Source organism: Balaenoptera borealis, assembly GCF_965194805.1.
Source record: "Balaenoptera borealis genome assembly, chromosome: 4".
Lineage (NCBI taxonomy): Eukaryota > Metazoa > Chordata > Mammalia > Artiodactyla > Balaenopteridae > Balaenoptera > Balaenoptera borealis.
This window is the reverse complement of record NC_138861.1, coordinates 36669555-36692928: the sequence shown is the minus strand read 5'-3', so window position 1 is coordinate 36692928 and position 23374 is coordinate 36669555. Positions and strand designations below refer to the sequence as shown.

Sequence of the window (23374 nt, the reverse complement as noted above, 5' to 3'; positions counted from 1 at the left end):
GAGTGAGGGTTGTGATGGTTCTAAAAAGTAAATTAAGGATAAGGATGGCAGCGAGACTTCAATTTTCTGCTTCTTGGACCAGGGTTTGGAAGGCCCTCTGGGTAAGCAGGACACCCCGTGAGAACTTCCCCTCACGGAGGAACTCGCATCCTGAACTTGCAAACCTAACATAAACGGGCAAACCCACTCCTTCAAAGGATGCAGGTAAAAAGGCTGCAGCGTAACTGGAGGTAAGGGCGCCCCAGTACTGCACATTGTCAAACGTTTTCCATCCTTCCATCCATGGCAGATGTTCTCAAGTTAAAGAAATTTTAAAATTCTAAGGATATATTTTCTTTTTCCCTTTTTTCTCTCCCTCTTTTTAAAATAAAGAACATGCTTAGTCTAGTACCTAAATATCAACCTTCACTTTCTCGCCCTTCACACTTCTTTCTTCTGTCCCATCACAGAAGCAGTCCCGACAAGGAGGGTTCTCTAAGTTTCCTCCTTACAGAAGTGATCCAAACCTCTTATCCAGCCTGCATCAAAAAGAAGCAGATTGTTTGATTAGCACTCTCTACCCTGCCCTCCCTTGGCAATGGAGAATACCAGAATCTTTGAATGTGAAGGCCCTTCATCAAAATTGAGAAAATGTTAAAAAATATTTTTCAGGGCACCTACAAAGACCAAACTCCAAAGACGATTCTCTGGTTCACTTTTTATAGACAATTTCTGAGGACAAATTCCTTCTTTGGCTTTATGACCCCCAACTCCGGAGCCGGGTCCAAATTCCCCCCAGACCCACTGGAGTTCTGTCACATTCTGTTAACACAGCCCTTTCTTCTACTAAACGGGCACCTGAAATGGACAAGCCTCGCTCACTGGCCTCCTGTTAAATCGCAGTAGAAGTCGGCCTCTAGGGTAGTGCCGTACAGCTGTTAATACTACACCTGCACTTGCTACTGGGAGACTGGCCAGTGTCTTTAGCGAATCATTGAAGTCCTCTGCACACACCTCTAATACGTGAGGGGGGCCCACGTCTGCATGAGTCTGAGGCCTCTTAGAGAAATGTACTCATTTGCTTCCGATCAGGAAAGCTGGAAGGAGAAACACCAGCCTTCCCAATTCCTAGGCCAGTACTTAATTCTTCCTTCCCATAAAAACATTGATGTAAAGGGGACAAAATCCATGTAGCAACCAGCACTCTTCAAAGTTTAATGAAAGGTCTTCCTTGAGCTGAGCCAATAATACCACTTTAACGCCATCATTTCACTAAATCTCCTGCTGATTTGTTTGCTTATCTCACATGATAAGATGGTGCATCAGTACTAATTCCTCCACCAAAGCACCTCTATCTCCCTCCCAAAGTCAAATTCACACGTGTGTTACTGAAGGATCTATAGTTCAGCAGAAAATATTAATTATTCGAACATAGTTTTTGTCTAAACAAAATTCAAATATGGCAGCTCCTTAGTGTTTTGCTTTTCTGTGCCATGTGTATAAAAATAACCCAATTTGAAATATACAAGATAGGAACAGTCCCAAGTGGAATTTATATAGCCAGATTCTTTTAAATTACATATATTATAGAAGTGCATCATTTAAAAACAAAAAGCTTTTTACCACACATGTTATTAGTTTATTTCTATCGATTTTGAATGGCTTAGACCCATTGAAAATGGATAATTGGCCCAGGCTCTGAACTTCCTGGCAGCTAAGTAAGAAAGGTAAGTATAACCAGTTGCCTACTTATTATCTTTATGGGCCATAAGGAGAAAAATGGGTTAAAATAACACAAGGATAACTAGAGAGATGATAAACTGGCTGCAGGATCTCTCCGCAAGGATGCTGATTGTCAGCTCCTTCATGTCATCTGACGAGGGGCTCCCTGTGGCCCCTTCCCCCAGGGCTGAGGGAGGGAGGTGTGGCGGGCATGTAACTCTGGCCTGTAGGTGACCAGCCCTGGGATGAGCAGGCAGACGACCACACGACAGAATAATAATGAAAAACGATCTTGACAGGCCGGAGCAATGAGCTGAATCTAACAAGATGAAATTAAACAAGGACAAATGTTAAGTGCTTTTCTTAGGTCAGAAAAAAACCAATGGCACAAACCCAAGATGGTAGAGATATGGCTCACCAGCAGGCATAAAAAACAAAACAAAACAAACAAAAAAACTTTAGAGTTTTAAACTACAAGCATGTCACTAAAAACAACCCAAAACTTCTTAGCGCAATTTTGTTGTTTGAACAAGAATATGTTCTTCATATTCTGAGATCACTAGTCTACATTTGGAATTAGATTCTGGGCACCCTGCTTTATTTCTGTGGAAGATGGGTCTAAACTAACATGAAAAACAATTTTGATATTGTAAAGCAATTATACTCCAATAAAGATGTTAAAAAAAAAAACCAAACAATTTTGAAACAGCAAAGTCATTGTCAATAAGTTCCTTCACCCAACACGGCTATTTTCATTGCTTGCATGGCACTTTTCACGTTGCATACTTACTTTAAAATGAGTATACAGAAGAAAATAAATAAAACAGAATAAACATATGCAAACTGGAGTGCATTTAGAAGAGAGTGGCCGGAGTGGCCTGTGGACTCTGAACCTGCATTTCCGAAGAGCAGTTGGACGGACAGGGGAGAAGATTTATGAGAGGTGTTTTCAAATAGCTGAAGGGTTGACAAGAAGAGATTAGGTTTGTCCAAGGTAAACTTAAGGATTATGAAGAAGAAGAGCACTTGTGAAACCTTGAGTTTTTAAAAGTGTCTTCTCTTAAAAAAAAAGATTTTACTGTCACATTAAGTTTGGAAAGCATTATTGCTTTGTTATTAGTAATATTTGTATTTTTACAGGTTTGGATATCTTGGATTAAAGACGTAAAATGGTTTCAGCAAAGATCTTCTGGCCAGTATGTGGCAGGGCTGAGAGACAACGAATGTGCTCAAGCTCAGAACAAATTTAAATTCAATATTAATAGAAAAAAATCCTCCTATGAGTCAAATCTGTACAAAGACAAAGTAGAAGTCTGTAGATTTTCATGTAGATAGTGTCTTACTTACGAAGCAATGAAAGAAAGGTATTTAAGAATGGGCCATAGCAGTGGCTTTCAAATTTTCAACCACAATCTTCAGAAAATTTTATATATATATATTATACATAGTATATATTACATATAGTATATACATATAGTAGATAATATATTTGATATCACCACCATATACATGCATACGTGATTGAGAATAAAATGGAAACAAAAGTCTAACTACTACTACTACTAATTGCTATGGTGCACTTTGGGTTTTTCTTTCTATTTTACTTTTTTAAAAAAAAATATTTATTTACTTATTTTGGCTGTGCCAGGTCTTAGTTGAGGCGTGCATGCATGATCTAGTTCCTCGACCAGGGATCGAACCCAGGCCCCCTGCATTGGGAGTGGGGAGTCTTAGCCACTGGACCACCAGGGAAGTCCCTCTATTTTACTTTTTTAAAATGCTGAACTTCATCCACTAAATTGATTTCATCTCCAGTGCCATATCATGCGGACTGAAAAACATTGGCCTGGAGAACTATTGAGTGGGACTGTTTGGGTGAGCTAGAGAGCCAACAATTCCTTCCTACAATGAGATTCAATCATTCAATAATACAAACTGTGTTATGTAACTTAAAAAAAAAACCAAACCCTAATTGAAGTGCTTTTTTGTTTCCAGTTTATTGCTTTCCTTCTCTTATTCTAGATTATTAAGCTTTTCAATTCTTGATTCTATTTCTAATATTATCTGTTCCTACTTATACTACATCATCTGAAAAATCTTTGATTCTTTTACCTGAGTAATTGATGAAAATATGAAACTGTATAGAACCAAGAACAGAAGGTTGCAACTCATTTTAAGTGTAGTTGCTCACCCACGTGTGTTTACGTAGTTTCTTTTCCAAGAATCAGTTACAAATCCTTCAAGCATACCAGCAACTTCTCTATTTTATTTTTGTCCACAAGGTTGAGAAATTTTGTTCAGTGTGGTAAGATTAAGAGACCATGGAAAGACAAATACCATATAATATCACTTATATATGGAATCTAAAACATGACACAAATGAACATATCTACGAAACAGAAACAGACTCATAGACATAGAGAACAGACTTGTGGTTACCAGGGGGAGGGCAGGTGGGGAAAGGAAGGGCTGGGAGTTTGGGGTTAGCAGATGCAAACTATTATATATAGAATGGATAAACAACAAGGTCCTACTGTATAGCACAGGGAACTATATTCAATATCCTGTAATAAACCATAATGGAAAAGAATATGAAAAAGAATATATATATGTATAACCGAATCACTTTGCTGTAGAGCAGAAATTAACACAACATTGTAAATCAACTATACTTTAATAAAATATATTTAAAAAAAGAGAGAGAGAGAGAGACCATGGCTATGCCCTAGGGTGGCTGGTTCTGCAGATGAAATGAGGTGATGTAAGCCGAGTGCTCTAGACAGTGCCTGGCTGGATGGCTGTTAGCTGGGATGACATTGATGGTGATGATGGTGGTGTCACAGTGATCTTCCTCTAGTGTAGCTGCTCAAAACCATACTAATGTGGTCTTGGCATGTCTTCTTCAAGTGAACCCAAAGTGCCTCCTAAAAATCACCCCTTTTTTTCCTCTTTTTCTATTTTGAGTAACCTCAGAAGAATTTGAAAGGTTGTAACCTCAAGTCACGGATCCGTTGTTTTCCTAACCTTTTCTTCCTTTTTTAAAACCAGGGCAGTTGCTCGCCTCTTGTTTTCTTGGATCTCACAGACTCCTAACAGCATTTCCTCAAGGTCACCAGCAAGTTGTTATGTGCAGGGGGACATAATTCAATGAGTTAACTTGGATGAGCTACAGTCTCCTGTATTTTGGTGGATTCTCTTTCTCTCCTAGGAATGTTTTCAGCTTGGAGATTTTTTTTTTTTTTACGAATAAAGAATAGCCTGGTCTTCTTACCACCTGGTAGCACCCCGTTAACAAGTGGCCCGTCCCTTGGTGGTTCACTTTATTCTGAAAAGCCTCAGCTCATTTGTGGTTTGGGCTTCTCGACATATTCAGGTGGTGGGTTAGGGTCTTTGAAATCAGACTGCTGGGTGGAAATCCCACCCCTGCCACTTACTAGCTGGGTGATGCCGAGCAAGTCCCTCTTTGTGATTCAACTTGCTCATTTGCAAAAGGAAGAATAATGTCGATCTCGTGGGGTTGCTGTGAGGAGCTTAGCACTGCCCAGCATGAAGTAAGATGCTCTTGGTATCAGTATCATGGGGAACTCTCTGAAGGCCGATCCTTCACTTTCTCTTTGGAGTTTCAGTACAGGAAACAACTTTACGAAAGTTTCTAACCTTCTGGAGTCTCCTCTCACAAGATGATGTTTTCTCTGAACTTTTGGATATCTGCCTTCCTAAAGGCTGGGATATGTGTCTGACTACATTCATGTTTATTTTATGTGACAAAGTCACTTTCCCCAATTCCCATCACTTCTCTGTTGGTGAGCATTTCCTCCTCTGAGCCCAGCATCAACCCTCCTTGGTGTTTCGTCTGATTTCTAAGCGATGAAACTGTCAGCCAGGCAAGCCAAAAATGTGTCAGATGGCCTCCTTGTAGCGGGATGAACTGCCAGCAAATGTTAGAAAATCAAGGAATAGCGCCGTAACCTGCCTTTGCCAGTGTTTTCAAACTTTCCAGTAATATATAATAGTAGGCCTGATGCTGAGGATGAGAGCATGTCTATCTGGAAGCAAAAATGCCTGCCAACGACCCAGGTAAATTATTTAAGGGCGTCAGGACTGTGTTTCTGTGTGGTTACTTGTCATCAGGAAGACAGCAAACAAACACCAAAGAGCCAGACACTTTCAGGCACTGGAAATACAAAGCCAAACACAGCCCTACCTGCAAGGAGCCTCCAGTCTACAATGGCTCTAAAATCCATCTAGTCTCCTCGCTGTTTTCTATCTAAACTGGAGTGGTGTGTCTCTCATGCGTCCACACGTGCCAGAGAGGAACTTCTTTCTTCATGTTTTGTTGAATTCCTAAAGCACCCACGTCAGTGACGCTCACCCACCAGCCCCCCAAAGGGTCACTGCCTGTGGGATGGGTCCTTCCTCCACTGAAGGTCAGCCGTGACTTCGGCACATCTCCTCCCCCCGCACGGAAAGCTCGAGGTAGGGTCAGCTTGTTCGAAAAATACAGAAATCGACAATGACATTCAGAAGAAGGGCAACTTGGAGAGAAATGATGCCTGTATAAGCTGGGAGGGGTGGTGTCAGGAACAGGAACTGTAGTCTCAAGGCTGGTCTCTCCCACAACACAGGAGAGATGGTGCAAGAAGAGAAGAGAACGCCTTAGTTTGGAGTTAAGTTTCACTCCATTAAAGGGGAATGAATGACAATAATAAAAGGAATCATATTAAGAGTCTGTTCTGGGTTTTATTCAATAATAAAAAGAATGGTTTTTAAATTCTCTGTCTGATGGCTTGATTATTTACCCTAGTTTTCCTTTTCAGTTAAAACAATACTTTCATTTCTCTGAACGGGCAAAACAGGTTCATTTGGGAAAACACTGTTCTAATCAGGCGAAAAGCATCTATTCTCACTCAGCCTCTCACCCATTCTTAAGAAGTATTTTAAATAGTTCTTAAAATAGAATGTTTCTCTTTTTTTCCAAAATGCAAACACAATAGGACATTTTGATGGAGGCCCGCTACATCTCTCGACATCCTGGACTTTTCCATCACAATTCTCAAAGTGATCATCTTCAGTGAAAAGTTTTTTTTTTTTTTTTTTAAGTTATATAATAAAGTGAAAGATGGTAAGGAGAACAGCAAAAGAGGAGTCATCAGTAAACTTGTCAAGTAAAATGTATCTAACAGGAAACACAACACGACCTGGTTGGATTCTGAACCCCATGTGTTGGGGGCGGTGGTTTCATGGGGAGGGTCTTGCTTCAAGGGGTGGGGGGCGAGGGACCCCTGAGCTCACACTGTGGGGGTGACGGGGTGCAGAGGAGGGCGGTCAAGCGGCACGGCAAATCTCACTCTGGAAAGGGCACCAAACTGTTTCAGTCTTTATTTGACATCTGAGCGCATGTACCTGTGACCAAGGACAATGGATGCAGCCAGAGTTGGGTCGGGGAGGAAAAGCAGATCCCACTGCACACAGTCTTGTCTCCATCTCTCTCATGTACTTACTGGGTCCGACGATGCAGCTTCTAACATGAAGAGGCAGCAAAGGGCTGCTGGGAAACAGCCTGGCGTGTAGAAATTAGGATTCAGGAGACTCCGGGGGTCGGGCGGGCGGGGGAACAAATCCTAAGAGACAGTCATCTCAAAAAACTCAAGATGCAGCACCTGCAGACACAGCCAAAGGGCAGCTTGTACCTCGGCCAGGGTGTAAAGGGCTGCTGGCTGCCTATTGATCTTTCCTGTCACACCCAAGCGGAGCGCCAACAAATCACTGTCAGCAACATCATCTCTGAATGCAGAGGACCGCAGTCTGTGCACACACCTTGGGACCTTCTTATTGCGACTACTGGGAGGATGAGTTAAGAGAACATTGATTTATTGATTAAATGCACAATCAACAGAGGAGTCGACGGAACTCAGCACTTAAGAGCCTGATCAAATAGCAGTGGGAACTGTTATTCTAGTCGCAGCCACTCCCCAAGTGACCCAGGCAAGTCTCGGAACTTCTTTGCTTCAGGCTTCAGCGTCTGGGAAAGGGGACTGCCTTGATCAGTGACCACAAAGGGAGACCGCGAGGATTAGCCCAGTCGGCTCCTGGGATCAGGGCGGAGGCGTGATCCCCGTGGGGATCCTCTACCGCACTCCCAAGGCGGGGAAATCATCCCAGAAATCTTTGCATCTGTGCTCATGCCAGAGGGACTGGGAAGAGGGTGTGAGGCAGACCTGCCCAACTCAAAGGTCAGGTCCTACCAACCGGACAAATAGGAAGCACATTCGCTTTCTCAGGATAAAGATACTTAAAAAGGGTTTCAAATATACTGAAAGTGAGAGCCATACCAACCTAATGTTTGAAAAGTGATGAAGTTCAGTTTTAGATGTAATATACCCTGTGCCTCTGAGACACAGCTGACACACAGTATGGCTGGGATGTACATGAAAGTCTCCATGGCTCTCCACAGCATGTGGACAGAAAACATATTTGTCTGGCTTGGGGTCATGTTTACCTGCTCCATGGAAAGGATTTTCTTACCTTTTGCATTTTCTTTTAAATCCAGAAATATAGGGAATTTTGAAGTTATCCTGCAACAAAACCAACCCAACCTACCCACACCCAGCTTCAGAAACTATGGAAGGAACGATCACTACTGTCCTTTGGAATCTAGTGAAGAAGTAGTTAAGGCATTAGAACACAGGTCCCTCAACCCCTGTCGGCGAAAAAAGGATTTTTTTCAAGGCAATAAAAATCTGAGACTTTGCAGTCTGTAAGAAAAATTTATAATGCAAAGGATGTAGTTAACATTCTGGGATGGCTAATTTTATGAGTCAACTTGGCTAGGCCATGGTACTGAAGTTTTTGGTCAAATATTCTAGATGTTTTTGTGAGGGTATTTTTTAGATGAGGTTAACATTTAAATCAGCAGACTCTGAGTAATGCAAAATTACCCTCCATAATGTGGCCAGACTTCATCTAATCAGTTGAAGACCTTAACAGAAAAAAACCTGACCTCCCCAGAAGAAGAAATTCTGCCAGATTGCCTTTGGACTCGAACTGCAATTCTTCCCCAGGTCTCCAGCCTACCCTGTGCATTTTGAAATACCAAGCCTCCACAACTGCGTGAGCCAGTCCTTTAAAATAAATGTCCCCTCCCTGCCCCCCATGGATGGATGGATGGACAGACAGACATACACACACACACACACACACACCCTATTGGTTCCGTTTCTCTGGAGAACCCTAATACACATACTGTAATAAATATGAACATTGTTCACCGATATTTCTGGCTTCCTCTCCGTCTAGGTCCATGAAAAGATTATACTTTACTGAAAACTTAAGGTAAACCTTGGCCATGTAACTTCCTTTGGCTAGTAAGATGAGAGTGGGAGTGAATGGTGTCACTTCTAGGCAGAAGCATTTAAGAGCCAGGGCATGATGCTTTATGCTCTTCTGCCAGGGCACCAAGCCTCGAGTCACGCTGAGATGCTAGAAACATAAGGGGCTGCCTCCCTCTGCCTGGGGCCCCAGGTGACCACATGAGCAGAGTCCCACCTACAAGCCCCTGTGGATGTACAGCATGAGTGAAATCATTTGTTTCAAACCACTGAGATTTGGGTGTTATGACTGACACACCACCTGGAAAAAAAAAAAAGCCGTCTGGTATCCTAGCAACATCCACTCAACATGCTGATTACAAATGTTTTCTTTTTCCTTTACTACAAGTTCAGTAGGACTTCTATTTGATGTAAACACTGAATAGTAATTTGGAATGCTGCACATGATGGTAGTAAAACAGTTTCTCTAAAATTATTTTATGTCAACTTTTCACAAACTGGCCTCGCCTTAATCCAAGTTATTGGTAGAATATTTTGCCAAACCCACCAGCATCCATTCCATTATGAAACTTGGAATAAATGGAGTCCATATGGATTTGAACATTTTGTAAACAAGACCTATCTTGTTTACAAAATGTTCTATCTCAACTGTTCCAGTGTTTTATGATTTTATGAAGGTCCTAGAATATGTCCACCTTCTATTTGCTATAACTCCCAAATTACCACTAAGAAGAGATTATCTTTCAATAAGACAGATGAATCGAAACCAAAAATCTGGCTTTTGCTAGATGGAAAAAAAAAAAAAAAAAGAGTATAAAGATGGGAGTTTGAACCATATGGGTCTGTGAGGAAATGGGATAAACAGATGGAGACAATCAGATTTCAAAATTATCTAGTCCTGAGGTTATCTGGAATTTCAAGATACGAACATACAGTTGAGATTATCAAATCCATCTAAAGTGTTCAGATTTTTAAAAGAATTCTCAAAATTTGGCTCAATTTAAAAAAAAAAAAAGGATAGCACTATTTTCTCCCATAAACACCTAAACCTACACACTTCGTATGGAGAGCATGAACAGGGTCACGTTTACTTTACTCTCCCCACAGTACCTAGCACAGTGCCTGCCTACTGTTGTCATTCCCTAAATGTGAAACTGACTTCTGCTACCACTTCCGTCAACCCCACTGCCTGGCCCCCTCGCCCATCCCCTAAATCAGGGAAGCAGGCTAAGAGAGGAGCAGAGCAAGTATCAGGGTCACAACCGCTGTCCCGCCACTTGGCATGTGCCACTCCTGCCCACCCACTTCTGTGGTCTCTTCCCCACTTTGGCTAACTGGACTCCAACTGGTGAGGCAAAGCTGGTCGGTCAACAACGGAGACATGCGTGGGTGCCGCATGTCTGCTGTGTACTGGTGTGTACTGGTACAAACTGGAATAAAAGTAGCTGCTGGATATTCAGACCCCAGAGGTCAAGCCTGACTCTTAGGTGGAGTTTAGCTCAACAACGATGGGGGCAATCTTAGTAAAGGTAGTCAGAGCCATGCTGTTGAGTGCAGGCCCTCCAGAAACAAGGTCACGGAAGATAAAAACTGTAGTTTGTTTTCCTTTCACCAATGATTTCTTTTCGTGGAGAGAAAAAAGGTAGTTAATGCAGTTTGGCTGTGGAGACTAGTCCTGGCCACAGAATGGGCCAGGATTTGCCTCTGAATAGAAGAGCTAGCCAATACTTTGAGGATCATTTTCTATGAGGACAAAGGTCAGTGCCAGCCCACGGTAAGAGGACAGACTGGCCCTTCGGCCTGGAATGCTGTACTAAGGTCACTCGTGAGTCAGTGTGATTATCGAAGACAATGTTTCCCCCAGAGGTCGCTTTTATTCTTATAAAGTAGATTATTATAGCCTCCCAGGTGATAAGCCATACACGCAAGTCATCGCCGCTGAGTTCTCAGACCTTAACAGAAATCCCTTAAACACTGACTATTTGTCACGTCATGAAGCACTCCCAGCATGCACTCCACATCGCCCTGAATAAAAAAAGCTGAAGATGTAAACCATCTCTCAATAGCATTCCCTTCCTGAATGCTGAGATGTGAATGTGGAAATCACAGCACATGTCTGCCATCTGTATTTGTACTTGTCAACAGCTCTGTTTTGGGATAAACAGTTTTGAAGTAAGAATCAATTCGACTTGTTGGAAGATTAACCAAGGAACAGCTCAGAAGACCAAAACAGAACATGAAGTCAGATAGTCTTAAAAAAAAAAAAAAAAAAAAAAAAAAATCAAGCACAATTTTCTGTTTCTCGCTAAACACTGTTTTGTCACAGCCCAAGAGACAGAGCCTGGTGGCCAAAGTTTGGGGGCAGAGAGACAGGGAAAAATGTATTTACTCAAGTGAAAAATTCTTCAACCCAGAACAAATGTCTTTGCTACGATGCAACTGGAAATCATTCACTGACCTCTAGGAGACTCCAGTTAAGAAAAAAAGTCATTTTAGCTTTTATACTTTGTTTCACGGTTCTACTATGTGAAGGTACACACAGGGGACAACTTGCATCGGTACAAGTGAATAATACAGTCCTTTATTACCATAAAAATGGTAGCATTTCCCAAAGTCGATCATGATTAAAAGTAGTTCCATGGTTGAAAACACTACTCCACCGTACAGATATTAGAATAGAGAGACGGCAAGGGGAAAATAAAGACACATACTGAAAGGGAGGTCAGGGAAGAAGTTAGTAAAAACAGGATGCTACAGATTGGTGGGAGGTAACAATGGAATTGCTTTTAGAAGCAGCTGATGTGAGTAAATGAAGGGATGCAGTAACCTGGCAGCCCCATATTCTACAAAACAAATAAGAACATGTATGCTCCACTTGGAGGGACATCCATTTTCCCCTTAGAAGAAGTCATTTATAAAAGAGCAAATTGTTGATTTGTACTTACAGACCGGACCCTTTTCAAGCCCCTGTCAAGGAGTGATAAATTATTGAAGCATAGTTTTATTTTTGGTGTGCACACTCTAATACCTTGTGAAATGTTTCTGTTCACCTTTCCAAGTTATTAATTAAAAAATAATTGTTTCCAATTACTCTGTGATCTTTAAGCTAAAACCAGACAAAATACCACACATGCCTCTCCAGACCCAGCACCGCCCCTCCCCTCCCCTCCTTCCCCATCCTGCCCGCACATCCTTCAACCAGGAAACTGTTGAAACTCACACGGCGCTCCTGGAACAGGACTGCTGCCTAGAGGGGGGAGGGGCGGAGGAGGAAGGCCACACAATTGTCTGGTGTTCGTTCAACCGCAGTGCCCAGATATTTGTTGTTCCGAGAGAAAGCGTGAACTGTTCAGGGAATACAGCAGGGCGGTGGAAACGTCACAAATAGAGTGGGAAACCCTCTCGGCAGGAGCCACATGACGCAGAGAGGCTGCCTCGTGCCAAGCAACGTGGATGCTTGTGCTCTGCTCCTGAATGAGGTCACATCAAACCCAGCTGGGACTGGAGAGAAAGGCTTCCCAGGAGCCCCTCCCTAAGCCAGAGCGCAGAGAAATTCTTCCAGCCACAGCGGAGCAACTGGAACCTGAATGAGTTTACAAACTCCAGGCCTCGCTTTCCACCGTGTTCAGGACGGCGTGGGTGCCCGGGCTCCAGAAAGGGAGCAAGAAAACCCACCGCGTGAACCGCCCGGGGGAGATGCGAGCTGAGCGCGCACAGACTTGGCTTAAAAGGAACGTTTACACCTACACCTAGCAGGTTGGAACCTTTAGGATCGCTCCCCCAGCTCAATTCGGATTCCCACTCCTTTTGTGCAAGTGCCACGGTTAGATGTCCAATTCTATTTCCTATCGAGAGAATGGAAACGGAGGCTGAGCATCTGGTCTCAGGGACCCTTTTCAGCCTGAGACTGAAACTGGATGCCTCGTGGAACATTGTCCCTCAAGCATTTTGTACGGCGAGCAGAGCAGGATAGAGGAAACCGTCTCTACAAATGTTTTAATTGTCCTCACGTCCATCATTCCAGTCAGTCCCACAAGCAAAGCAGGCAAATCAAATGGTGTTGTTTGAGACTTCAGTTACAAATCATGTAGGGAGAAAAAGATCTCTTTTTTGAAAATTCTTTTTGCTTTCTGCTCACTGACATAGAGGTAAAACAAAATGACTGAAACTTAAATATGAAAGAACTCTTTACAATTAAATCCACAATTTTATACATTTATCTCACTCACATGTCAGTGAAAAATCACCAACTATGACAAAATAGGACAAATTATATGACAGAAGAACCAAAAAACTTAATAAAAAACATATCCAAGTGTGAAAAGTATGGTACTCTCGGTGTCTTCACATCCTCCTCTTCTGTGTACTTATGTACAACACTGAAAAGAAAAAATGAACAAACTGAAAAAAACTTTCCTAAGTATCATAATAGCAAGTTTTAAAAGCAAGCAGATTTTAGTCTGACACCTCTGCATATTTCAAAGGAATTCTCAAACCACACAATAAATTCTAGAACTACTGTAAGACCAATTTTATGACTCTAGACCTGGGTTTGATGTCTTAGAGGGCTGTGTTCTGACCTTAGCTATACATCTGACTGGATTTGCACATCGCAACCAAGGGGATAAAAGAAAATGTATGTGAAAGTCTCCGGAATCTTCGAATGTTTTATAATTCTAGGTATAACAATTATGACTGTGGTTAAAGTAAATCAGTAAATCTACCAGGCCAGACTTCACATTAAAAATAAACAATAAATAAAAAATAAATATTTTCATCCATCTCCTCGATATAATCACTAAACTTCCTGTTTACTTTTTTAATTGCATCAGGATAAACAAGAGGTGAGGAGTTTGTTATTTTGTCCTTATTCTGAATTCCCTGTAAAGTATCAACCTTGGGTTTATCCGAAGTTTTGCTCAGCTAGTCCTCTCGTGACCACCCACATGAACTCTTCAGGGTATACTGAATATGTAGTACATGAGAATCAGACCACATCTAATGTCTTGGTCACTAGAGGCAAGCTTTCACCAGAGGTGTACCTCCCCTCCTACCCCCCACGCCTACTCAGACTCTGACAGGTTTGTGCAAAATGAGCATTAAGAGATATCCTGATTAAAGGACATAGCACAGATTAATCAAATAAGCCAGGATCCTCTTCAAGAGCCTAGGATGTGAATTATGGAGCCTAAAGATAACTAACTACCACCGATTACCCCATGGAAAAAGTTACATAAAGGAAAGCATCAGTATGACAGTAAAAACATCCCTAGGAAACTGGCCAAGTCCAAGATGTAGTCTGTATATGACAGGATGCATCCTATCACCTCTCACAGAACCTGCAGCTAGCTGACTGTTGTTATCAGCTGTACTGAGATGGGGAAATATCATTAACGTTTCTTATTAAATGGAAAGAGTCAAATAAGAACAATATTAAAAATAGGAAAAGAAATTCTACACATTGGAAGGACTAAAAAGGTATATATATAAAGACATGATGTGACCCCAATGTTCACAGCAGCAATATTTACAATAGCCAAGACATAGAAGCAACCCTGGTGTCCACTGACAGAGGAATGGATAAAGAAGATGGGGTAAATATATACAGTGGAATATTACTCAGCCATTAAAAAAAAGAATAAAATAATGCCATTTGCAGCAACACAGATGGACCTAGAGATTATCATACTAAGTGAAATAAGTCAGACAGAGAAAGACTAATATCATATGATATCGCTTATAGGTGGAATCTAAAAAAATGATACAAATGAACTTATTTACAAAGCAGAAATAGACTCCCAGACAAAGAAAACCAACTTATGGTTACCAAAGAGGAAGTGGGGGGAGGAATAAATTAGGAGTTTGGGATTAGCAGATATAAACTACTATACATAAAATAGATAAACAACAAGGTCCTACTGTATAGTACAGGGAACTATACTCAGTATCTTACAATAAACTATAATGGAAAAGAATCTGAAAAGAATATATATATTCAGTTATATATGCACACATATATGACTGAATCACTTTGCTGTACACCGGAAACTAATACAACACTGTAAATCAACTATACTTTAATAAGAAATTTTTAAATAAAATAAAATGAAGACATAATATGAAGCAATATGGTATTGTAAGGACAGGAGATAGAATAACTACAATAAAAGTCAGGATGTTTAGTTCACAGCAAAGAGATCCAAGTGTTACGGGGGTTGAAGAAGTTATCCAGAACTAAAGAATGCACATCAATAAAAAACCCAGAATCAAGAGTCACAGAGCTCCATTTGGGGGATGGGACCAAAAAGTGGGGATGAATCAAGGGATAATTCCCACAGTTTTGATGTCTTCCTCCCAACCCCAAAATTCAAATATGACTTTACTGATAATGTGTTTTTAAACCAGGTACTTGAAAGTAACCATAATAATCATAGCAAAAAGTTGTTAAAAAAGCTGGGTAACTTCAGAACCATATTTCCTCTTTTGTCATTTTTGCCAAACTAAAGGATACAAATCTCCCACAGAAAAAAAGCATTTGAATGCTTAATAGAGAAACAAGACAAGCTAACTGCCAAATGAGGTAAACCAAAGGTAGCAGGCAAATAGTGGCCATTCTCAGAGCACCAACTGCCAGTGTGAGAGGCCGTGTTGGGGGAATATAACACACTGTATTCGAGAACAGAGCTCTGGGTCAATGTACCAAGACCCCTCAATTTATCATCAGCAAAGGGAGGGAAGAAGAGAATTTCTAGTTCCAAAATGCCATGAAGCACCCAAAAAAGAACTAGCCACAATGAAGATCTGAGTTGTAGTAAGAATTTAAAAACAAAGCAAAACTAAAACTGAACTTTTAAATTATCTAGAAAACATGCTGGTGATCCTATTTTGGATGCTGTATAACTGTAGAGTGAAGGGCTATTACCATTGTTTCCTCGGATAAATGCATCCCCGTACTTATTCTTCAGCTGTCCATTTACATACTCCTCTGTCTGCTCCAAGGCTATATTCATATAGCCATCCAGGCAAGCCAGGACCCCTGGAGATGGATTCAGACAAAGAGAAGACATACAAAGCAAAGAGTTGAAAATTACAGGGTATACCTTAGAGCTGACAATCTCTTTACTCATTAGCTCTTACATGCTTAATATAAAAACTCACACTGTAAATGAAATTCAATAGAGTGAAGCACAAAAAAAAAAAAGTCTTTGCTCTCTGCCCGTCTGAATGAAAGGCGAAGACGTGTACAGCATGAAGGCCGTCATGCACCCACTGCTGGCAGGGAAAACAATGGGCTGCCGCCTCCCTCATGGCATGTGTGGCAACAACGGCAACTTGTAAAGCCTTCACAAAAGTAACACGGTAAGAATATTCCAAGTAAGATACCATTCTTTGAGAGCTAAAGACAGGAGTGGGCGATTATGCAGGAACAAATGATCACTAGCCGTGACTCCTCATGCCCAGTGGCATTTCTGACTTTGGCCACTAAGGGAAATACGGGTCTGGCAGATTGATCTCGTTCTTTCACAACATCTCCTGCAGCAGATGAATGTACTCCAAGGTTAAGAGGAAGGCTCCACAGTCTGTCAGAATAACGGAAAAGAGACAGCAGGTGCTCCTGAAAGAACATCTTAAAGCTGTGACTCCCAGTAAGGAACAGCTTGAGAACACGGGCATCATATTGCTTTATAGCACATCCCTCTCTGCGCTGTTCCAGTTAGAATATTTGCAGATCCACACTAATAAGAAAAACAGTAAACATTCCAGGCAGCTTTCGAGGAAACTGTTCAAGTGAACCTTTTTAATTGTGTTAAGATGGTATCAATTTTGCAAAATTGGACCTGATGATCCTTTTTTAAAAAAGACGAAGATATGTAAACCATTAACTCTGAGCCTCTAACTTCAAGTGGTATTTTCTAGATAGACACCTTAAGTAAAAACAAATACTACAAATCTGATTCAATTAACCAAGTCGATAGCTCCATGTAGTCTCAACTTCATTAATATGCTTCTCACTCCCTGCCTCTGCCCCCATTATCCTCTCAACAAAAGTTTCTTTTCAAAATTGTGTGTGTGTAATGAGAGTGCAAGACAGTAAGCTAACAAAATTCTGCTAGAAGCTGCAAACTTTCGACGCATCAGAATGCATTATGAATAATTAATAATAATTATTTCCTATCAAAAGAAAGCTGAAGCTACAACTTTAGTTTCATTCCTGCTGTATTACTTTATATCTAAACCACCATCATAAATGAGCAAGAAACTTCTGAGACATGATATGCAAATGTTTGAAAACTAATTAAAAGCATTTAAAAATGAAATGTTCCCTTCTAATAAAAATATTCTCATAGCAAAGGTTTTTTAAAGAAAAAGGTTCTTGGAGGTTGGGATTATAACCCCCTCCCTTCTCTAAGGGATTAAATTACAATGAATAACAGAAAACAAGTTTCTTCAAACTTGAAGGGAAATTGCTACAGAGAACTGGGTTGTTTCCTTGTTTGTTTGTTTTTATTTAACCACATTCTTTATAGTATGCTCTCAATAGTGTACAACGTTTTGCTTTAATAGTATAGAAGCCATGGCCAGACAATCATAAACAGAGAAAAATTAGGGTTACTACTACCCATGTGAAAGGTTGTTCAAACGTACTAGTAAACAAAGAAATATAAATTAAATGAGATATTACTTGTTGCCAATTAGAATGGAAAAGTTGACATTAAAGGCTAACGCAAGGGTTGATGAGAATGTAGAGATGAATGAGCCACCTGCCCTGATGGAGGGCCATCTGCACCCTCTTTGACTCTGAAACCGAACCCCAGGGAATTTATTATAAAGAGACACTTGGACAAGTGCTTGAGATACATGTTAAAGGAGCAGTCATTTACAATAGAAAAAAGACTGGTAAACACCTAAATGTCCATTAATAGGACACTGGTTAAAAACAAAAACAAAACTGTAGTCCATCCACTCATGGTATTCCTATGTAGCCATTAAACACTCCATGTTGTCAGAGAACTGAATGAATTTCTTTAATGTTAAAAAAAAAAATCAGAATGTATGTACAATTGATCCCACTTATGTAAAATTATGCTTATATAGAGACAGATCTAAATGGGTAAGGGTGGTTATCTCTGGATGGTAGAATTTGGGGAAGATTTACCTTTCTTCTATATACTTTTCTCCATTATTTGCTTTGAAAATTCTTTAAAAATATATATATATACATATATTTCCTTTAAAAATAGAAAATGTTCCCCTAAAGAGTAGGCTGGTGGATCTCCTCAATGAAGGGGGTACTGAGAAGATACTGAACACATGTTGCCACCCTAATCAGCTGCTGGATATTCTCTACGAATCTATTACCTCCTCTGGGCCCATCAAAAGTCCAGGGGTGAGAAGCGGCACACAGAGATGTTATAATAGCTCAGTATTCAGTATAAATCCATTGATTCCACTGTAAAAATCAAATTAAACTGGAGCTACATTATTAATGTCAAGAAACTAAAGCAGTACATAAAAAGCAGAGTCTTTTTTAGCAAGGCTTTTGAATCAAGCTTGAGTTTGAGTCCTAGCTCCTCCCTTACTAGGTGGAGATAATCAACAGAGATCTTAAAGGATTTATGTGAAGAGAAAATGAAAATTAAAGTGATTCATGCACACTGGACCCACAGTAAGCTCTCAATAAAATTAAGTTTGCACATGTGGAAAGTGGAAAAATCTCAAGAGATTTCGATCATTACTCAGGAAAGAGACCATGAATTATTCAGGAAAGAGGCCAAAAAAGGCTTTAAAACTTTGCTAATCAATTAGTTATCCATACCTCTGAAATATTCCCAGTAATTTAACATATCTTAATTTTGGAAGATTAGGAATTTAGTTACTTCAAAAAAATGGAATTGGATACCATTCCTTACACAAAGTTAGTTTCAGTAGTGTCAAGCCTCTTAAAAAGAGCATTTCATTTTCTACAAGACCAGAAAGGTGTCTTTGGATACCCCACATATTATATGAGTGAGAAGTTTACACTGAAAACAGATACTGTCTAAATAGTTGCTTGCCAATCAAATTTTTTTAACACCTTTATTAGAGTATAACTGCTTTACAATGGTGTGTTAGTTTCTGCTGTATAACAAAGTGAATCAGCTATACATATGCATATATCGCCATTTCTCCTCCCTCTTGCATCTCCCTCCCACCCTCCCTATCCTACACCTCTAGGTGGTCACAAAACACCAAGCTGATCTCCCTGTGCTATGCGGCTGCTTCCCACTAGCTATCTATTTTACGTTTAGTAGTCTATATATGTCCATGCCACTCTCTCACTTTGTCCCAGCTTACCTTTCACCCTCCTGGTGGCCTCAACTAAATTCTCTACATCTGCATCTTTATTCCTGTCTTACCCCTAGGTTCTTCAGAACCTTTTTTTTTTTTTTTTTTTACATTCCATATATATGTTAGCATATGGTATTTGTTTTTGTCTTTCTGACTTACTCCACTCTGTATGACAAACTCTAGGTCCATCCACCTCACTACAAATAACTCAATTTCATTTCTTTTTATTGCTGAGTAATATTCCACTGTATATATATCCCACATCTTCTTTATCCATTCATCTGTTGATGGACACTTAGGTTGCTTCCATGTCATGGCTATTGTAAATAGAGCTGCAATGAACATCATGGTACATGACCCTTTTTGAATTATGGTTTTCTCAGGGTATATGCCCAATAGTGGGATTGCTGGGTCATATGGTAGTTCTATTTTTAGTTTTTTAAGGAACCTCCATACTGTTCTCCATAGTGGCTGTATCAATTTACATTCCCACCAACAGTACAAGAGGGTTCCCTTTTCTCCACACCCTCTACAGCATTTATTCTTTGTAGATTTTTTGATGATGGCCATTCTGACTGGTGTGAGGTAATTCCTCATTGTAGTTTTGATTTGCATTTCTCTAATGATTAATGATGTTGAGCATCCTTTCATGTGTTTGTTGGCAAACTGTATATCTTCTTTGCAGAAATGTCTGTTTAGGTCTTCTGCCCATTTGTGGATTGGGTTGTTTGTTTTTTTGATATTGAGTTGCATGAGCTTCTTCTATATTTTGGAGATTAATTCTTTGTCAGTTGCTTCGTTTGCAAATATTTTCTCCCATTCTGAGGGTTGTCTTTTTGTCTTGTTTATGGCTTCCTTTGCTGTGCAAAAGCTTTTAAGTTTCATTAGGTCCTCTTTCTTTATTTTTGTTTTTATTTTCATTTCTCTAGGAGGTGGGTCAAAAGGGATCTTGCTGTGATTTACGTCAGAGTGTTCTGCCTATGTTTTCCTCTAAGAGTTTGATAGTGTCTGGCCTTATATTTAGGTCTTAAATCCATTTTGAGTTTATTTTTGTGCATGGTGTTAGGGAGTGTCCTAATTTCATTCTTTTACATGTAGCTGTACAGTTTTCCCAGCACCACTTATTGAAGAGGCTGTCTTTTCTCCATCGTATATTCTTGCTTCCTTTATCAAAGATAAGGTGACCATATGTGTGTGGGTTTACCTCTGGGCTTTCTATCCTATTCCATTGATCTACATTTCTGTTTTTGTGCCAGTACCATATTGTCTTGATTACTGTAGTTTTGTAGTATAGTCTGAAGTCAGGGAGCCTGATTCCACCAGCTCTGTTTTTCTTTCTCAAGATTGCTTTGGCTATTCGGGGTATTTTGTGTTTCCATACAAATTGTGAAATTTTTTGTTCTAGTTCTGTGAAAAATGCCATTGGTAGGTTGATAGGGATTGCACTGAATCTGTACATTGCTTTGGGTAGTATAGTCATTTTCACAATGTTATTTCTTCCAATCCAAGAATATGGTATATCTCTCCAACTGTTTAATTTCTTTCAACAGTGTCTTACAGTTTTCTGCATACAGGTCTTTTGTCTCCTTAGGCAGGTAAATTCCTAGGTATTTTATTCTTTTTGCTGCAATGGTAAATCGGAGTGTTTCCTTAATTTCTCTTTCAGATTTTTCATTATTAGTGCATAGGAATGCAAGAGATTTCTGTGCATTAATTTTGTATCCTGCAACTTTACCAAATTCATTGATTAGCTCCAGTAGTTTTCTGGTAAAGTCTTTAGGATTCTCTATGTACAGTATCATGTCATCTGCAAACAGTGACAGCTTTACTTCTTCTTTGCCGATTAGGAATCCTTTTATTTCTTTTTCTTCTCTGATTGCTGTGGCTAAAATTTTCAACACTATGTTGAATAGTAGTGGTGAGAGTGGGCAACCTTGTCTTGTTCCTGATCTTAGTGGAAATGGTTTCAGTTTTTCACCATTGAGAACAATGTTGGCTGTGGGTTTGTCATATATGGCCTTTATTATGTTGAGGTAAGTTCCCTCTATACCTACTTTCTGGATGGTTTTTATCATAAATGTGTTGAATTTTGTCAAAAGATTTTTCTGCATCTATTGAGATGATCATATGATTTTCCTCCTTCAGTTTGTTAATATGGTGTATCACATTGGTTGATTTGAGCATATTAAAGAATCCTTGCATCCCTGGGATAAACCCCACTTGATCATGGTGTATGATCCTTTTACTGTGCTGTTGGATTCTGTTTGCTCACATTTGTTGAGTATATTTGCATCTATGTTCATCAGTGATATTGGCCTGTATTTTCTTTCTTTGTGACATCTTTGTCTGGTTTTGGTATCAGGGTAATGGTGACCTTGTAGAATGATTTTGGGAGTGTTCCTCCCTCTGCTATATTTTGGAAGAGTTTGAGAAGGTTAGGTGTTAGCTCTTCTCTAAATGTTTGATAGAATTCGCCTGTGAAGACATCTGGTCCTGGGCTTTTGTTTGCTGGAAGATTTTTAATCACAGTCTCAATTTGAGTGCTTGTGATTGGTCTGTTTATATTTTCTATTTCTTCCTGGTTCAGTCTCGGAAGGTTGTGTTTTTCTAAGAATTTGTCCATTTCTTCCAGGTTGTCCATTTTATTGGCATATAATTGCTTGTAGTAATCTCTCATGGTCCTTTATATTTCTGCAGTGTCTGTTCTTACTTCTCCTTTTTCATTTCTAATTCTATTGATTTGAGTCTTTTCCCTTTTTTTCTTGATGAGTCTGGCTAATGGTTTATCAATTTTGTTTATCTTCTCAAAGAACCAGCTTTTAGTTTTATAGATCTTTGCTATTGTTTCCTTCATTTTTTCCATTTATTTCTCACGTGATCTGTATGATTTCTTTCCTTCTGCTAATTTTGGGGGTTTTTTGTTCTTCTTTCTCTAATTGCTTTAGGTGTGAGGTAGGTTGTTTATTTGAGAAGTTTCCTGTTTCTTGAGGTAGGACTGTATTGCTATGAACTTCCCTCTTAGAACTGCTTTTGCTGCTTCCCATAGGTTTTGGGTTCTTGTGTTTTCACTGTTATTTGTTTCTAGGTATTTGCTGATTCCCTCTTTGATTTCTTCAGTGATCTCTTGGTTATTTAGTAGTGTACTGTTTAGCCTCCAACTGTTTGTATTTTTTACAGATTTTTTTTCCTGTAATTGATATCTAGTCTCATAGCATTGTGGTCAGAAAAGATTCTTGATACAATTTCAGCTTTCTTAAATTTACCAAGGCTTCATTTGTGACTCAAGATATGATCTATCCTGGAGAATGTTCCATGAGCACTTGAGAAGAAAGAGTATTCTGTTGTTTTTGGATGGAATGTCCTATAAATATCAATGATGTCCACCTTGTTTAATGTGTCATTTAAAGCTTGTGTTTCCTTATTTATTTTCATTTTGGATGATCTGTCCATTGGTGAAAGTGGGGTGTTAAAGTCCCCTACTATGCTTGTGTTCCTGTCGATTTCCTCTTTTGTGGCTGTTAGCATTTGCCTTATATATTGAGGTGCTCCTATGTTGGGCGCATACAGATTTACAATTGTTATATCTCCTTCTTGGATTGATCCCTTGATCATTATGTAGTGTCCTTCTTTGTCTCTTGTAATATAGCCTTTATTTAAAGTCTATTTTGTCTGATATGAGAATTGCTACTCCAGCTTTCTTTTGATTTCCATTTGCATGGAATATCTTTTTCCATCCTCTCACTTTCAGTCTGTATGTGTCCCTAGGTCTGACGTGGGTCTCTTGAGACAGCATGTATATGGGTCTTGTTTTTGTATCCATTCAGCCAGTCTGTGTTTTTTGGTTGGAACATTGAATCCATTTACATTTAAGGTAGTTATCGATATGTATGTTCCTATTACCATTTTCTTAACTGTTCTGGGTTTGTTATTGTAGGTCTTGTCCGTCTCTTGTGTTTCCTGCCTAGAGACGTTCCTTTAGAATTTGTTGTAAAGCTGGTTTGGTGGTGCTAAATTCT

The 23374-nt window shown here is 39.8% G+C and overlaps 1 protein-coding gene across 3 annotated transcripts in view; it reads right to left on the bottom strand.

The window, feature by feature from the left end:
• Positions 1 to 23374, bottom strand: part of LSM6 (LSM6 homolog, U6 small nuclear RNA and mRNA degradation associated) — a 40870-nt gene that overhangs the window by 2292 nt on the left and 15204 nt on the right. For 2 of the 3 annotated variants that reach the window (XM_082389045.1, XM_082389046.1), the window contains 2 exons: positions 15952 to 16065; positions 13009 to 13408 (listed from right to left, as the gene is read on the bottom strand). In XM_082389045.1, coding sequence (XP_082245171.1) covers positions 13374 to 13408; positions 15952 to 16065 — 149 coding nt within the window. In that variant the 3' untranslated portion in view covers positions 13009 to 13373. Of the gene's footprint in view, positions 1 to 13008; positions 13409 to 15951; positions 16066 to 23374 lie in introns of those variants that run through there. The other variant, XM_082389047.1, reaches the window with a different exon arrangement.